We start from the raw sequence: 18,690 nt of genomic DNA on the forward strand, positions 1-18,690 counted from the left end.
CTGTCTGTAAACAATTGTTGGAAAAATTACTTGTGTCATGCACAAAGTAGATGTTCTAAATGACTTTCCAAAACTATAGTTTGCTAATATTAAATCTGTGGAGTGGTTAAAAAATGAGTTTTAATGATTTCAACCTAAGTGTATGTAAATTTCTGACTTCAACTGTAGATGATCTTGGTTGACACTTTTTTACGTTTGGCAGACATTTTTATGCAAGGTAAATAACAGTGCATTTAAACTATACAATTTGTCAGGATGTACTTTTCGTTGGGATTCAAACCAAAGACCTATCAGGATCATATCAGTTGCAGCTATCGGTACATCTATTAACCAATTTGTTCATTAACTATTAGTTATTAAAGAAATGTTCCAGGTTCAATAGTTAAGCATAATCGAGAGCATGTGTAGCATGATGTTGATTACCACAAAAAAATAATTTAAATCCTTGCTGAAATTGCAATTTCAGTAAGGTACTTACAATGGAAGTGAATGAGGCCAGTCTACCTTAAATGCTAAAATACGTGGTTTAAAAGTATAGCCACAAGACATAAACATTGTGTTAACATGATTTAAGTGAGATAAAAAACACTTACTACCCTTTTCTGTGCAAAGTTATTTCTAATACAGAGATTACAGGGTTTCATTGTCATGACAAAATATTTTAATAAAGGATCTAACTTACATAAATAAGGTTAGTAAGTGATTTTATTTTAACATGTAACATGTTATCAATTTTTCCATCCTGTGGCTATACTTCTGAAACAGTGTGTACTTTTTTTATGTTTATGGACAGGGCTGGGTATTGATACAGATTTCTCTATTCTATTCGATTCCAATTCGATATAGATTCACATGGGATTATTTCAGTTATAATGTTCCTTTTGCTTACATATAAAATAAATTCTCTCCCAGCTAATGCTGTTAATTATACAGGGGACCTTTTAACTAGGTACATTAGGAAAATATTAATTTTACTAATTATATTTTATTACTTTTTCATAATTGGTCACATTTTGGCTTCTTAAAAATGAACAAATAAATGTATTCAATCAATAAATAAGACATTATATTTCATATACTGTATTATTTTTGTTACAAATTTATTGTTAAATTGCATAATTTGTACTATTTACAAGTATTTATATTCATTTGTTGAACACGTGCTAAAACTGATACTGTCACTTTAACAAAAAAACGGCATTTCTGTAAACAGCACCTTTAAATGAGTGCATGTTAACTAGAGGACTCAAATGGCTTTACCTCATCTGTGCAATGCATGATTACAATTACAATGTTTTTTGTAGTGGTTTTTGATCAACAACTGACTGTAAAGAACAGAAAGGGTATTAAAAGAGACAGTATTCAATGACAAATGGGTTGCGAGGATCTCGTCTTGAACACACATTACATGGAAAAACTTTTACTCTCAACACACTGTGAAAGGATCCCGCTGCTGAACACTTCACGGCTAAACTACACAATTACTGGTGAGAGAAATGTAAACATTTACCAGACAGCTGCCAAATATATTCACTTTAGTCACATAGCGTGAAATTTGGTTGCAAATGCAAGTGATTTCCACTTATTGTATTAGAGGGTTGTGCACTGAGTAAAAGATCGATCTTGGGACATAAGAATCGATATCGTGCTCGTTCAAATGAAGATCACGATTAATCGGAAAAACAATATTTTTTTACCCACCCCTATTTTATGGACTGGCCCCTTTCACTTTAATTGTAAGTGCCTTACTGTAACTGCATTTTTTTATTTATTTGTTTGTTTGTTTTTTTTAATAAAGGAGGGATGATTTGAAATAGATTTTATTTTTTTTATTTTTTAAATCAACATTATGCCTCAAATGCTGTTATGAGCTTAACTTGTATTGAACCCGGAACATTCCTTCAACATTTATTTAGATTTCAATAATTTCGTGTTCCTGAAGGGGCAGTTAGGCTACCTGCTGCACTGGACCTTCCACCCACCACAGAGAAACCAGCGTCTGATCGGTGTCACTCTCATCATTTTCAAAAGCCTTCTCTGACATCATCAACGGCATCTCATCAAGGTTCGAAAATTTGTCTTCAATCTGATATCTGAAACAAAATTATTTAAAGTTCAAAATGATATTATACCACCAAAAACTGGTGTACATGATAGGTAAACAAATTTGTGTGGGTTAATACACAAAAGCAGTAGTCCAAGGTACTCTTACATTTAAAAAGCATGGCTATTAGGTTAAAAACATTCCACAAACTGACGCATTGCGGCTTAGAAAGCCTTCATCAAGGTAGTGGTGTGGGTTAATGTATCGCTTTACAATAATACACAATTTTAAGAAGCCAATTAACCAAGAAAGCTACATAAATGGAAAAAGCAGAGTAAATTATGATAATGTGCGTTGGCTATTTAAAAAAAACGCCATGCTACAAATGTAATCAATGGGGGCCCTGGCAGTTTTTGTTACCCCCTAAACATTCCCATTATCAGCTCCAGAAATAAATACAAAGACATTGTTCAACGAAATGAGGACAGTTTGAAAGTCACCTACATGAATAGGTTGACCACAAAAAGCAGAAGTTAAGGGATCTGATCCTCTCTCAAATTCTGTTTCCCTGCATCAAGAACATTCTCACATACATATCAAATCGAGAGCAGCAGAACACTATTGTGACACTCTGAAACAGCCGGTGTCCCGCGAGGATATCAGCTTCCATCCACACAAAAGCCCGGCCGTTTCTGCACCGGCTCCACTTTGGCCTTAGCGTCAAAACCTACACGTTTCCATTTCTCTCCAGAGCTATCAGTGGATAGATTGAATTCATCCAATTAGGCCTCGGTGACCAATGCAAACACAAACTGCCTTTTGGACTTGAACCTTGAAAGAAGAATAAAAAAATATATTTACCAAATACAGGCAATGCTGTTTTAACAGGTCTCTGGTAGTGATGTTATGTAAGCTAAATTATTAAAGAAACGTAGTACACAAACAATGGCGAACACCAACAACCTACAAACTCTAGTCCTAATGATTTCAAAGAAACACTACCTTTCCTCTAACAGAGTGAATCAGGAAAATACAGATTTCTGAGTGATCACAGAACGTGACTCTTATTTGATCACTCTGCAACACACTGTACTCCTACATTGTGTGGTTAAGATTTTTTCACTTACTGAACTCTGTCAGCTGCTTCTTTAAATACAGTAAACCAAACTGTTAGGCCCTAGTTATTGGTGAATGTGTATTTGCTGCAGCACTAACTAAAAAAATTATATCACTTTTAAGTTTATCTTTGCTGTAGCCAGATTGCCTTTAGTCAGTTTGAAAACGCTCTTTTCCTCTGTGAGAAATGTGACCACTGTAATTTAGGACCATTAAAGGGATAGCTCACCCAAAAATGAACATTCTCTCATCATTTACTCATCCTCATGCCATCCACGATGTGTATGACATTTTTTTTTTCTTCAGCAGAAGAAAGTTTTTTTAAAGTATATTTCAGGTCTGTTGGTCCTCACAATGCAAGTGAATGGTGACCAAGACTTTGAAGTTCCAAAAGGGACATAAAGGCAGCATAAATGTAATCCATAAAACAACAGTGGTCATATCCATATCTTCTGAAGCGTTATGATAGGTGTGGGTGAAAAAACTGATTTTTAAGTCCTTTTTTTTTTTTTACTGAAAATTAGTGATGTTTCATTTGTGAACAAATCTGTAATTTTGAACGAATCTTTTAAGTGAAAGAATTGTTCTCATTCACCTCCATACACTGACTCTTTCACTGACATCTTTCCCTTTCAAAGCCAATAAGCTGTTTTTTGAAGTGCAAGACTGCTTTGGTGGCTTTTTATGCCTGTAAAGACTGACTATACCGTGAGCCAATAGCATTTGTGTGTGAGCTGTGAAGGAGCTTATCATTGGTTTGACATGCTGAACGAATACGCCTCTTCACTAAACTAGTACTAGTCGTTCATTAAGTCTGAACGAGATGAGGTGTCATTCATTAATGAACTGAATGTACTGGAGAACTCCTTCACAAACTTTTATTTTATTAAAAAAATTAAATGAATCATTCATCTCTTTCATGAATGATCTGCTGACCAGCTGAATGAGAGGAGAAGCTGCATGTCATTCATTCAGTTTGTCAATCTCGTTCAACAAGAAGAGGGGCCGGATTAATTATGAATAAAAGTGAGTGATGACCACACATTACAATGATATACGGACGTTATTGAAACTCATAAATACTTTTAGGCTAGTACTGTTGCCTTTTTTTGTACAGCTTGATAAAAAAAGTCTTGCTCAGCAGTACAGAATATTATAGATATGCTTTATTGTCATTTGTGGGGAAATGCTTATGATGCTTAAACACTGTAGTGCTCCAGTCTCTTAGCAGAATTGTAGACAAGAAATTTTTTATAAAAAGGATATTAGACTTGCTCTGGCCATAAATGACTGCTTTTGGTTCAATACAATCATTTAAAAGATGGTCTTTTGTCACCATCTATAGGCTCAAAGGTGTAACTTGAAGAAATGGTCATCTCTTTGGTGAATGCATTTAAAAGAATCGAGTCACTCTAATAAATCAAAATCACCACCACTACTGAAAATCTCCACTTTCACTTTCAAATTCTGGTGTGGAAGAGACTTTCACTTTCAGCCACCTACTGGTCAGGCTAATCAAAGGTGGACCGGTAGTAAAAAATGACTTAAATATTGACCTGTTTCTCACCCACACCTATCATATCACTTCTAAAGACATGGATTAAACCACTGTGGCCTTATGGATTAATTTTATGCTGCCTTTACGTGCTTTTTGGACCTTCTGAGTTCTGGTCACTATTCACTTGCATTGTGAAGACCACCAACAGAGCTGAGATAATCTTCTAAAAATCTTTGTGTTCTGCAGATGAAAGAATGTCTTACACATCTCTCATGGCATGAGGGTGAGTAAAGGATGAGAGAATTTTCATTTTTGGTGAACTACGTATTCCTTTAAATAAAAATAAAAATCCTAAAAATAAAAAATAAAGCTTCATTTTGTGATTTCATACTTCTTTCTTTTGTGTTTAGGGCGAAAAATGTACTGGGCATGTTCTTGACTGATTTCGTGAGATTCACCCTTTTAAAAGTTGACAAATATTAGCGCTACGAAGAGTAATTGCTTCCTGCCACAACAGGCTAGTTGTTATTGAGGTATGTCAACAAAAACATATCACTCTGACATTTGTCTTTGTGGATTTTCGCCTTTGATGTTTATAAAAATAAATAAATCAGAAAATAACTTTTTTGTTAATTGTTTCAACAGCTGTTGAGTAGAAATGGCCATAATGAATAGAAAATGACACAGATGATCAAGTTATTTGTCTGTTGTAAACATAAACAATATAATCTACTCTAGCATGAAAGACATGAGCAGCCCACAGGCCTGCCACTGATATTTGAATTCAATTGTATGATAAAATAAATGAGATCACCATCAAATCTACTAAACCATCCCTATAAATCAAGAAGGACATCAGAATAAGCAACATATGAGCCACGCATAGCTGGTGGTCCAATTAATCAGTCCTAACTGTGGTCAGTTGTTCTGCTTTTCATCTTCTTCCTCCTCCTCCTCATGAAAACACAAAATGATTTACAGTGATCATGTGCAATAGCATACCCCAAACAATGATATCAAATTAAGCAATCACTTTGGTTTAGATTCATACTCTCTAGAAGCACTGCCACAAGTGGTCCTTAGAAAGTCAGTATTCGACAAACAGCTGGATGCCATAAATACAGATACGATGCAGTCGGCTGTTTATGCAGCTCAGGAAAACCAGATGGACATTAGTTTCCAAATGAGTATCTTTGGCGTCTTTGTCTCGCATAAACTGTGGGAAAACAGTTTGCAGAGATAAAGCATCCTGACCCGCTCAACATCATGTAAGATTATTAAATGTACCTAAGGCTAATGAGATGCTCTACATATGTACTGAATGCTCATGAGATCTTGTATGAAATGTTCTATATAGATGTACCAGTGGCTAATGAGAGGTTCTATGAATGTACCAAATGCTCATAAAAAGTACTATGGGATGTTTTATGATTACTTCTAGGACTCGTGAGATATTCTTTTAAATGTTCTTCTGTGAATGCACCTGTATGATCAGTATGACAATACATCTTACATGATCATATCGTCATATCTCGACACACATCGTCTGAGGACTCTCGTATCCTCTCGTGCCCTATCACAGTGTTGATCAGCTGTAATCTGACACTGTTAGCTCGTGAGCACTAAACCCCGGAACGGAAGCATAAACAAACCCAACAGCAACAGATAAGACATTATAATAACTCAAACGACAGTCGTATGTTTAAAAAAAAATAACAAAATCTGTGATTAAAATCATAATTCAAAACTCTACGCACCTAACAGGTCTGCCAGCATTATAATATGTTGTTGTTCTCGAATTCTTCCGTACAGGATTCAGAGGGATGCTGTCCGCCATCTTTGCTCAACTACGTAGAGAACGCCGTCACTTCCGGAACAAAGTGAAGGAAACGTTTGCTGATGCTCTATTTGAAAAAATATTGGTGAGATATTAATTAATCAGTTGATTGACTACCTTATTTACTAAATGTATTTTAATATCTTGATTTAATTCATACGATTTTACCTTTGATGAGTTATTCCACGTAGGTCTCTTACTATTGTTATCTTACTATATGAGCTTTCCCAACTAAAGCTTACAATTTGCTTTTAACATTAATATACAATAAATAACATAACAGTAATATAATTATTAAATTATCTTACAAAAATATTAACACAGCCTGACTCCCGATATCACATCACAACACACACACACACACGAGAGAGAGAGAGAGAGAGAGAGAGAGAGAGAGAGAGAGAGAGAGAGAGAGAGAGAGAGAGAGAGAGAGAGAGAGAGTGTGAGTGAGTGAGTGAGTGAGTGAGTGAGAGTGAGTTTGAGTGAGAGTCAGGGTTCCCACACCTTTTGACCAATTATTTTTCATGGCTTTTCCATGACTTTTCAAGTTGTCTGTGATTACAGAATAAGATAAATATTATTATTATTTTTACTCTAAATAATTTCATGTAGATTGCATGCACAAAGAACAATTTGTAGCCAATTTCATTTTTTTAAAGTTGTGAATAACTAGTAAAACTTTTGATTCACTATAGAGAAGTTACAAGACTTTTAAATGTTTCACATAACTAAATTCCATTTACATTCCATTGATTATTTCCATGACTTTTCCAGGCCTGTAAAAAAAACAAATAAAACAAAATCAAAATCTGATATTTCTAGATTTTCCATGACCATGGGAACACTGCAAAGAAACAAAAATGAGGTTGCACAATTAAAACAAACAAAATAGTTTGACATTTCTTTATTGAGGGAGGTGGCAATACTGCATCTTAGAAATAAATCCAGTTCTGTCAGTGTTTGAGAGCCCACCTCAGATGTTCCATGTAAAAATACTGATGTGCAGACAGACAAGGAAACCTGGTGTACAGTTTAATTCCTGTTATAATGTATCTGAGTACAAAAATAGTGTCTCTTTGTCATGCAGAGGACACATAAAATACCCCATTACTTGTTTCACCATTTTACCTTATTATCTTATGAAAATCTGCTTTTTTTTTTTTTTTTCAACACTGACTGATATCTAAACAATATAGACAGGGTTGGGAGGGTTACTTTTGAAATGTATTCCACTACAGATTACACAATACATGCTGTAAAATGTAATTTGTAACATATTCCGTTAGATTACTCAAGGTCAGTAATGTATTCTAAATACTTTGGATTACTTCTTCAGCACTGGTAGATTTTTTCACTTGTTTTGACTATAAAAACTCTGCCAGTACAGTAAGACAAAATACACATGTTAAAAATACATTCTCTAAAAAAACCTAAATATCTTATGCAGTGTTGTTTCTAAAACAAGATAAATCAAACTGATCTTGTTTTAAAGATTTTTAGATATTTCACAGGAAAACAATAAAAAAATTATTTTCAAGAATACGATTTTTGCCCTAATATCAAAGGTCTTACTAGAAAAAAAAAATTATGATCTAACGTGAATTTTCTTGATAAAAAAATATGATCGTGCCTGGTAACATGTGCATGTAAAATGGCTAGAAATTGCATTTTAGCTTAGCGTAAAGCTGACAATTTACACAAGGTTTATTTCTATTTCTTCTGCTCCAAACTTACTTCAAACATACTTCTCTGTCTGCTCGTATGAATGTAACACATCATAAGAAAGTGTTTCACCGCTGTTCAAATGCACTTTGGATCGCATCATTTATATGTATAAATGTTTTACATCTGAAAGGACTAAATATTAAATTAAACAAATGACAATAAAATGCAAAGTAATCTCTTCAGTAATAAATACTTTTTGAATGTAACTGTATTCTAATTATTAATGATTTAAATTGTAACTGTAGTGGAATACAGTTACTTATATTTTGTATTTTAAATATGTATTCCCGTTACTTGTATTTTGTTACCCCCCAACCCTGAATATATTATACACTGTAAGAAAAAATAGCACTACAAAAAAAAAAAAAAACAATTACCTGTAACTTGACAGATCTGAAACATGACACTCTTAGTAAATAAGACATAGGCTGTCATTACAGACAAGTATAGTTTTCACTTTGTTTTATTTTCCCTTGTCCCATAATGTTTCTGGAAACATTTATTTATTTTGTTCTTTATATGAAAACACACTTATAAAAAAAAAAAAACTTTTTTTTTTTAAATTGAGATATTGAATTTTCCCGCAGCAAAAGGGGCTTTCATAGATAACTCTACAACCAAAGTTGAGAGGTGTTTTTATTATTATTATTATTATTATTAAGATCTTTATTAGCACTCATATTATACTTAATAGTTTAATGTTGGCCCACTAATTAAATTTGCACTGTATGTAAAGGTAAACAAGGCAGAGAAAAACACATAATCATCATTAATATAATAACATAGGTTGGTATAAGATGGAACCTTTCATTGTTGATGGCAGCTACACTAGCTTTCATAATGGTGTTCTTCATTTGCATGAGAATAAACGGTTTGCATCCATTGCATAGCAGCAAAGCAGTGGGATGTCAAAGAATAATACAGATCTTTTCAAAGACACTGAAATGACTCTTTCTTTTTTTTGGGGGGGGGGGGGAATTTAAGCTACATACTTTCAGCTGTAGCTATATTAAGACTAAAGTGTGGGAATGAAAAGCTTCTTTTATGTATGCAAACATGTTCCCTTTCCCATGAATAGAGCAAAGTTTTACTGAAAAAACAAGAAAAATAAAATACATATTTACAACATAAATAATCATTTTATCTCAAAGCAATGCCCTTGAATCAAGTGTAAGGTTTCAGTCAGTGAGCATAATTTTAAAACTAACCGTGGCCTCAGTTATAAAAGAAGAATTAAGAGCATGTGCCATTAGAGAAACATAAACTTTTCCCGCATGAATGAAGCACATTCTAAAGAGTTTAATATGATCTAATCAAAAATCAAGACACATTTATTCTCAACATTCCTTAAGGAGAAAGAATATGTCAACTTTACTTCAATTGATTCCAATGTCTTTTTTGTCATCCATCATCATGGAAAAGTGTTGTCCGGCACTTCTGTCTATGCCTGTTTTTTCCAGGGCTGTGATTGGTGGGCTGTTTCTAGTGCTAGCCTTGTCCATGGCCGCAGTAATGGCAGGGAGCTGAGGGACTCCTCCACTCTGAATAACGGATATTTCATTGTTCCTCATGGCTAAGCCGTTAGTTATAGCTGCTGCATATCGGCTCCAGAAGTTTTGGTCCACATTTATAGCCCTCGCTGCTAAATCCTTCTGAAATGCTTCACTGAATTTCAGGGCGTCACCGCCAAGTAGGGCAATGGGGTTTTCCACAGATAGACGTCTTCCTCTACGGGCTGGGGTGTTATTCCACATATGGGTGCCCATGTGCACCTGTGCACAAACAGAATGAAAATGAAAAAAATATGGTATTTTCACCAGTGGTGTGTATCTGCAGCACAATAACCTTTAAAGAGCAATAATGCATGTGAAGACACAATGTGTATATGCATTGGTAAAAATAGATTCGTTAGAATTAAAAGCTGATGTCCAGTGGAATGAGTGAACAGTATAGGCCTACTGTACATCATCATATGAAGTTTTAATTCACCACAGAAAACAGCTTTAATTCAAGAACTTTGCATTTATTATATTATAATTTTGTTTTCCGTATATACACTACCGTTCAAAAGTTTGGGGTTACTTGCCTGAAATGTTTCTCATGATCTTAAAAATCTTTTGATCTGAAGGTGTATGCTTAAATGTTGAAATTAGTTTTGTAGACAAAAATATAATTGTGCCAACATATTAATTTATTTAATTACAAATCTAAAATGTTATAAAAAAAAAATAAAAAAAATGTTTTTGAAATGGATGACTTGGACCGAATAATTTAGAAAAGCAGCCACTAAGTGCCCAGCTATAGATGGGAACTCCTTCAATACTGTTTAAAAAGCATCCCAGGGTGATATCTCAAGAAGTTGGTTGAGAAAATGCCAAGAGCAAAATCTAGGCAAAGTGTGGCCACACTGAAGATGCTAAAATATAACATAGTTTTGATTTATTTTGGATTTTTTTAGTCACAACATAATCCCCATATTTCCATTTCTATTATTCCATAGTTGTGATGACTTTACTATTATTCTAAAATGTGAAAAAATTAAAATAAATAAAGAATGAGTAAGTGACCCTAAACTTTTGAACGGTAGTGTACTTCAGAACAGCCTCAGCTGTTTTGCTTTTTAACAAAAATCAGAATCGTAACGATCACATACCTTAAGATTACCCTTTGTTGTGAAAGCGCGACCACAGACTGAGCAGCCGAAGGGTTTTTCACCTGTGTGTGTGCGCTCATGGATCTGCAAGGCACTGGCTGAAGAGAAGTTCTTCCCACATGCACTGCAGTTGTGTTGTTTAGGGGTCCGTCGGGTAGAGGGTGGTCCAGTAAGTGAGGTGACGCCTGGTATCATCATCTCAGTTCGAAGAGCAGGAGATTGCAGGCCAAATGCAGGGAAAGGCCCCTCTTTTAGCATGTACGGTCTACTGCAAGCGCTCATCTCCATTTTAACTACAGTCGGTGCATTTTTAGCATCCTGTTCAGCAGACCTTTGAGCATTACCTGAGAATAAAAACAATACATTAGTTAAAGGTATAATCAAACAGATCAACAGCAAAATAAAATGTGTTAAAGTAGTTACACTTTCGGACTAATGTGTTCATGTTTTACTAGTATCATATAGCAGTTTTATCTTACCATGTTCTTTACTGAAACTCTGCACGTTGAAAGGGTTTTCTTTCTTGACTGTAGATTTGATGGACTGGATTCCTGTTTGATTAAGAGTCACCCCATTGACTAAATTTGTTGCAGGACAATCTGATGTTTCTGATTTTACTAACAATGTTGTTTCTGGGTTTTTAGAGGAGAGGTTCAGAGAGACTGGATGCTCATGTTGGACCTCAGGTTGATTATTTGTGTGATAGGGAGGAATGTGAAAAGAACTGGATGACTGTGACATTAAACTAATTCCCATGCTTTGGTTCTCCATCTCTCCTGTGGCGGTAGAGCCAAGAGCGTGCTGATCATTATCCATAGGTCCACATCTGGCAATCTTTTTTCCATTCAATTGACTGTGACTGACAGATAAGTCACCTCCTGCATTTTTAGATTCTGATACACTGGTTGGGAGAGATGAAATTGGAGGTGGACTGTCCGAAAAGGAGCTTGGAGTGTTTTCGTTGTTTTCTAAGATATCCCCTTCATCCTCGAATGAAATGTCATCAAGACAGTCATCATCATAAGTGCTCATGCTGTCAAAACTCTCCATATCGGCATCTTTTTCGTAGATGGTTTCTGTAAGTGGAGTGTTGGGAATCTGCCCTCCCATGTGCATGCGTATGTGCTGTTGTAACACAACAGCATTAGTAAACTTCTTCTGGCAGATCGGGCACGAATGCTGAATCCGAAGAGGAGGCTTTGCACGGTGAACACCAAAGTGAGTCTTCAAGTTTCCCTTTGTGGTGAATGATCGGCCACAAACCTTACATTTAAATGGCCTCTCCCCTGTATGGATGCGGTAATGCATCTTCAGTGCACTCTGGCAGCTTAACACACGGTGGCAGATCACACACTTATTGGGATCCATCATCTTCTTGTCAATGTTTTCTACAAGCTGTTGAAGTTTCGATGTCTCCGATGTTTGCATTGAATCTTGGAGACCACCAAATGGGAACTTAAACTGATCAGAGGTCAGTGGGGGAGAAGAGGATTTATTAACTGCTAGAGTAGCATCAGTGGACTCAGGTAAATTGCCCTTAACAGGTATCCCTATTGACTGTGGAAGCAACCTGTGGTTTGCAGAGTTGAAGTCGTTTCCGTTTCTGGTCATGCTGTTTGGTGGCAGGTGCACCTCCTCTACATTGAAGGTCAGTGTGATTTCTCCTTCTCTATTTGACTTAGGAGAGGATGTCATGGTTGACATATCTGTCTCAGTGCCAGTGGGATTGGGTGACGAAGGTGTAAGTTCACCTCTGGCTGGTGAGAGTCTGTGTGGAGATCTGTCAGAGGGTGTACTTGTTAACGAGTCACTTAAGCTTTCAATAACTGGTACTGTGTGTGGCAACTGCAGACCCACTGAGGACGGCACTGTTGGTAGAACAGGTTTACTGTCCAACCAAGTAGGTCCTGCCATCTCAGGAGGAAAAGACATTCCATAGGGTATCCCAGAACTGGTTGGGATATTGTCCAGATATTCTGGGACTGGGTATGGGTTCATCTGAACATGAGGGTACTTCTCTTTGTGCCTTTGAAAGTGGACCTTGAGGTTTCCCTTTGTTGAAAACCGATTGCCACAGATGTTGCATTTGAAGGGCCTCTCACCTGTGTGCGAGCGCAGGTGGATCTGCAATGCGCTATCGCTTCCGAACACTTTGGCGCAGAACCTGCACTTGTGCTTGAAGAACGGATCCTCAGAACTGGGCTTGCTGTCAAAAATGGAGACACTGGGCAGTTTGCCCTTACGGTGCTTCATCATGGCAGCAAGTGGATCTAATGCACTGGCAGTGGCTGCTATACTGGCCAGTGGATTGGGAAAGATGACTCCGTTGGGGGGGCTTTGAGGTAGTAATGGTAGATTGGCAGAAGGACTAAGGAGGCTACTCTGGCAAGCTGATAGTGCACTGGGAGTGCTTAGGGGTTGTGTGTTACTGACATTAGAGAGTGAACCACTACAGGTTGGCAAGAGTGGGGAAGACCCGCTATAGCTGAAGAGAGGGCTTGAACTTGTTAAGGAAACAGTGGCACTGTCCATTGCTCGAGAATTTATTTGCCCGCTGTTTGGCTGCGTAGACAGCAGTGGTGGCCTCACAAGCAAAGAAGCCTGGGACACAGAGGCCTGCCCAGTCACCGCAGAGGGCATGACTCCAGATAGTGGAAGTACAGGGGGTGGAGCAATGCTCTGGAAATTGTAAGTGTTGGAGTCAGAGGACAGGCTTTTTGAGGCCGGATTAAGGGCAGCTTGCGTGGGCTGCCTATTCATTACAGCAACCTGGCTGCGAATCTGCTCGATGAGCTGTAACTGGTGAACCTGCTGCTGCTGCAGAGCTATTAACTGCTCTAAAATCATAGGGATTGCAGCTGAGCTCAACTTTCCTGCAGGGCCCGCACAGTGAATGCTCTGGGAGAACTGAGCAACAGCCACTCTGGTGCTATGAAGGATCTCAAGGGTCACATTGGTGCTGGGCATGTCGTGATGGTTGGTTATAGATGGTGCAGGGGAAGAGGGTGGGTTTTCATTCTCGAGTGGTGGAGGGCTGAGGTTGGATGTCTTATGACCAGACAAACTAATATCCATTTGTTCATCCACGTCGATGACCTGGGTTTCCTCAGGCATGCAGAGGCTCTCATCAACTTTCTCAACCAGCTCAGAGTTCTCTTCATTAGCCTTCATCATTTCTGCTGAGTCACTGTGGGTGCTTAAGAAGGACTCTGTGGGCGATCCTCGGGAGACAAGCTTTTCTGCGTTCTCCTTTACTATCAGCACAGGAGGGTCTTCCGTGCACTTCTGCTGGTGCTCCAGCAATTCCGACCACTTGAAGAATTCGGCACAGCACCTCTCACACACGTGTGTCTCCTCGCCCCCACTGCGGCTTTCAGTGCCGCTGTCCTCCTCATCTCCTCCCCTCAAGAGAAGTGCTGGGAGATAAAGACATAGAGAGAAAGCATGTGAATAGAAATTCCTGAGATGATAGATTTTTCACAGCTATTCTCAACAGAGTGAACAATATAGATAAACTAAATCAATTGTACCACTTTACCAATTACTGAAAGCTAGCTTCTTTGTGCTCATGCTCCAAAGATTTGGATGATAATTTCTTTGCACAATCCATCAAATTATGCAACCTATCTATTGAATATACGGGAGCTTAATGAAATTCTATAGGAGCTATTGATTTCCAATGTTTTTATAAAATTCACAGCTGCACTGTCAGTCGAGGGCAAATTGAGTCTTTGATTGACTAATCTGAACTCTCCATTGCTATCAAATACTCTTATTTCCTGAAGAATTTGAAGAACTAATTCCTCTCCACTTGACATTGTTGAGTGAAATAGGTAACGCTCACTTCTGAGGGTCCGCAACCTTGAAAAAAGAGTTTCAGTTTTTATGGTGTAAAATGCACAAATAACTTTAAACTGTTTCAAAACATGTAATATTTGGTCATGTTTTGTTTTTTTTTTTAAATAGAAAAAAGAAACAAAAAGAACTGGATCCTTTCAGAAGTCAGCATGACCTTTTAATAAGTAGAACTGTTCAGAGACATTTCCTGACAGAATCAGCAGAATATAATGACAAGAACATTAAGAAGAATAAAGCATAAAAATTATGTGTATTATGTATTATGTGAGCCAAAAAATTTACACATTTCGTTAAAAAAAAAAAAAAAGAAAAAAAAACAAAGGGGGTAAGATTTTTGTTTTGATACTTGGTTCTGATTTTTATAAAGAATTAAAGGCCTTGGTTACATCGAGTACAGAGTACAAATACAGTACGTCGTAGAAACTGTTAGAAGTAGTTGGCTTTTCGATTTTACTGGTGAGCAGTAATGGGCTTAGTAATAAAGTTTATGAACAATGTATGCACTAAATTTCCAGAAATTCCTGAGGAAAATATACACACAAATAATTTAACAAATAAATACTGTACTACTGTGGTTTTTGTGTCTGTATGTTTTCCTTTCTTTTAATTCTAATCTTTTTGTCTTTCCCTTATTTTCTTTTTTTTTTTCTTGATTATTTTGTATAATTTGTAATATTAGTAAAAAATTTGTAAAAAAAAAAAACGGCAGATTTTGAGGGGCAGATTGGCTTAATTTCACCTCTTTTTTGCCCTGATGTTGCAGTAACAAATGTTTATGAATAGAGTAAATGAATGCAAATATTTTGTTAGAGAGACACTGGGAAAGACAAAGACAGAGAGGTGGAGGAGAAATGTGTGACGGATTATATCAGAAATAATTTTGTGGTCAATTGTTGTTATGTGACTTTTCAGTGTTTGTGAGCCTCCCTTAGAGTAGTGGGTCATTTGCTCATTTAATTCCAGTAACTGGGTGGGTGGTCCAGACTTACTCTAAGACCGAAAGGTGAGACCAAACTGAAATTGATCTAGTGAGGCTGACCAGTTATCTTAAGGCCCATGTTACAAATAATTTTAAAATGTTTTACAGTGAGTCGTTGGTCAACATTAGCAACATTATAACATTAGCATTCAATAAATTGTACAAATAGATTAACAAACAAACAAACAAAAAAAAAAACATCTTGTGGAGACACCCCAGTGAAAAAGTACCACAGCTGTGTTCATGAGATAAATATATCAGATTCTTAAATCAGAAAGACATGAGCCACTACAAAGATTGAAAAACTTGGGAGATTCCTAGGGTGCTCAGCTGGTAACCATGGTTTTGTTAGCTTTGAGGATGTTACACTCCTAGCAGGATAATTTCGACATAAGCCACACAAAGGTTATGACATGAGATTCTCATGACAAATTTCTTAAACATCTCTCAGACGCCAGAAGAAATAGGCTAAAATGGATTTCCTGAGACAATCGTTGCTGTTGAGGCCTAATGATCATCCACAGTAGATGTTAGAACAAACACGAAAGTCTGAATAGTTGTGCAGTGAGAACAATCAGCTATGTCCCGATGTGGAATAGCCCGAGTACCCATTGTGTACATGGATATAGGTCTGAAATCAAATCTACTCATCATATTATTTGGGGCAAAACATTAGTTAAGTTTTAAATTTACATAAAATATAAAAATAAATATATATATATATATATATATATATATATATATATATATATATATATATATATATATATATATATTGATGATGTAAGCAGGGGGCCTGTTTATGAAAATTATACTTTTTTTATATAATAATTAACATGCCCAGTATATTCAAGCATGCATATTAATGCACTAAATCTACATTATTTATAAGAAATTTCAAAATACTTCAGGTCAGGATGACTAACGTTAAAATAATAATAATAATAATTTTAACAGCAGAAATGAAACAGTCCATGCTCTGTATATTTGCTTGGCCTATATTGGCAAAATTCGTTATATTGTTTGATAAACTGATTCTAAAAATGTAATAAAAAAGTAGCAAATAACACTGTTAACATATTAGTTATAAGAGAAAAAAAAGTATGCATTAACATTGTTTTACAAAGTTTCCTATTTTCAGTCAAATCCTTTAGGCAAATTAAACTTCGAACAGCTCAGGCCTGATTACAATTGATTCATCTAATTAGAACTTATTTGAAGAACAATAAACCTTTTTTACCATCTGTCTTCAACCAAAACTCTGATTCTATTATTTTAGGTCGATCTTTGTGTTGCATTAAATACTTTAAACGTGACTTAAATAAAGACACAGCTTCGACTTTTTTTTTTTTTTTTTTTTTTTTTTTTAATGTGGCCACGTTAATAACTACATTACCATGACAAAAGGAATTATTCTGGCGAAAACAGAAGAATGTTAAAGGTTTTGTTTAGGTTTTGCAATGGGCCACTTTTGTAGGTTTTAAAACAAGTATATATAACAATACAGTAATATGTGTACTTTATCACATAATTAAGCACACATAGGTGTTGATTATTTTATTATAGATGTCTCTGCTGTTACTGGTAAAAATGAATAATTAATGATAAATCAAAATATATAAAACTGGTTTGAAAACACATTACATAAAACACAGAAATTAATAAATAGGCCTCTGTACCTGTACAGCGCCTTATAAAGCAAATTATGTGCGCGGAGATCATCATGTCCATGACTGTACAATTATTTCTAATGAATTTAAAATAATTTGTTAGTTAAAAACTCAAAGACTCAAATTGAAATACACTAAAAACTACGACTGCATAAATAAGTAGAAATCATGTTTGCTTTGTTAAGTGTCAAGTAATGTACGTTGGACACGTATAGTGGGCTAATCGACATTTTTAAATTTTACAAAAGCACACATTACTAGGTTTCATACCTAATGTTCCTTTATAAACACAAAGAATAGAAAAATGAGTAATCATTCTCTGTTGGAAATGCTGCTTTATCAAACTCCCGTTAAAACTTTTTCTGAAGTTTCCTCTTGTCTGCATAGGAATTGAACATTGAATTTACATTTAGATTTACATTTAAACTTACAGGCTATTCTTACTAAATCAACTTTTTCTTTTAACAATTTAAGGTCCCAAATTCTTCGTCTGTACAGTGGTTTCGACACAACTCCAGAACAATAAAACATTGTTGCCATATTCTGACAAAAGAAAACTTGTAGTTTAAGGTCTAAAGAAAGAAAAGACTCATATATATGATCATATTGAATTTCAATACACATACCGTTATCTTGACTTTTTTTCGACTGTGCTCCCTCCTCTTCGTCCGATCTGAGATGCTGCGGTTTCGCTTGCTTTCTCCGGGACATGTCTCTGCGCTTCGAGTCTCCGGCGCTCCGATCTGCAGATACATCGGACGCAGGCAATCCCGTACAGTCCCGGGGTCAGCGAATAAGAGATTATTAGATGTTGTTACCGTAGCGCAGATTGCGCATGTCGGCGTTATAATGATAGAGGGTCATGGATTACGTTGCGCTGCACGAGGGATTGGCCGAGCGCCAGTAGACACTCTCTGTGGGTATGGAAATGAGGGATGGACTGAGTAATTAGCCCGTTTCACTTCCTCACTTTTCTCCCCTTTTGCTCTCCGTTCACGTCTGGCAGGACTACAAACTGGACGCAAACAAGTGCGTCTGTGGTGACACTTCGCGTAAAGTGTTCCGTAGGCTAGTTTGTTCAACATCACCTAAGTAAGGGAAAACAGTCGTTTCATGGTCAAACACATTCAATGGTCAAGCACCCCTCAACAGGCTATTTCAAAGCGCATTGATCATTTCTTAAAGATTACGGTTCATTTTCACATGTCCACGCAAGCAAAGTTTGTTCTGACAGGCGGATATATAAACTTGTTTTATCATAGCAATGACGTCAGTTAATGGTTTACAGTTTGCTGTCCATTTATGAGCAA

At 36.3% G+C, this 18,690-nt stretch overlaps 1 protein-coding gene and 1 pseudogene across 1 annotated transcript; both read right to left on the reverse strand.

Annotated features, from left to right (window-relative positions):
* The window catches only part of LOC127421641 (probable phospholipid-transporting ATPase IIB), a 65,389-nt pseudogene extending 58,614 nt beyond the window's left edge, over window positions 1-6,775 (reverse strand).
* A 620-nt stretch (window positions 6,776-7,395) lies between these two features.
* sall3b (spalt-like transcription factor 3b) lies at window positions 7,396-18,244 on the reverse strand. Its single transcript, XM_051664423.1, has 4 exons — window positions 18,007-18,244; window positions 11,353-14,289; window positions 10,874-11,217; window positions 7,396-9,992 (listed from the first exon to the last, which is right to left on the reverse strand). The coding sequence occupies exons 1-4, from the start codon at window positions 18,089-18,091 to the stop codon at window positions 9,597-9,599; spliced, it is 3,762 nt and encodes a 1,253-aa protein (XP_051520383.1). The 5' UTR covers window positions 18,092-18,244; the 3' UTR covers window positions 7,396-9,596.
* Between the last annotated feature and the right edge of the window lie 446 nt (window positions 18,245-18,690).

This window comes from Myxocyprinus asiaticus, chromosome 30 (assembly GCF_019703515.2).
Source record: "Myxocyprinus asiaticus isolate MX2 ecotype Aquarium Trade chromosome 30, UBuf_Myxa_2, whole genome shotgun sequence".
Classification (NCBI taxonomy): domain Eukaryota; kingdom Metazoa; phylum Chordata; class Actinopteri; order Cypriniformes; family Catostomidae; genus Myxocyprinus; species Myxocyprinus asiaticus.

Bases quoted from the DNA above. Each gene is read 5' to 3' on its own strand.
- sall3b (XM_051664423.1), bottom strand. From the start codon at position 18,091: ATGTCCCGGAGAAAGCAAGCGAAACCGCAGCATCTCAGATCGGACGAA. The intron at 14,290-18,006 runs GTATGTGTATTG...TTTATCTCCCAG, and splicing joins GAAAAAAAGTCAAGATAACG to CACTTCTCTTGAGGGGAGGA. The intron at 9,993-10,873 runs GTATGTGATCGT...GTTTGTGCACAG, and splicing joins CAACAAAGGGTAATCTTAAG to GTGCACATGGGCACCCATAT.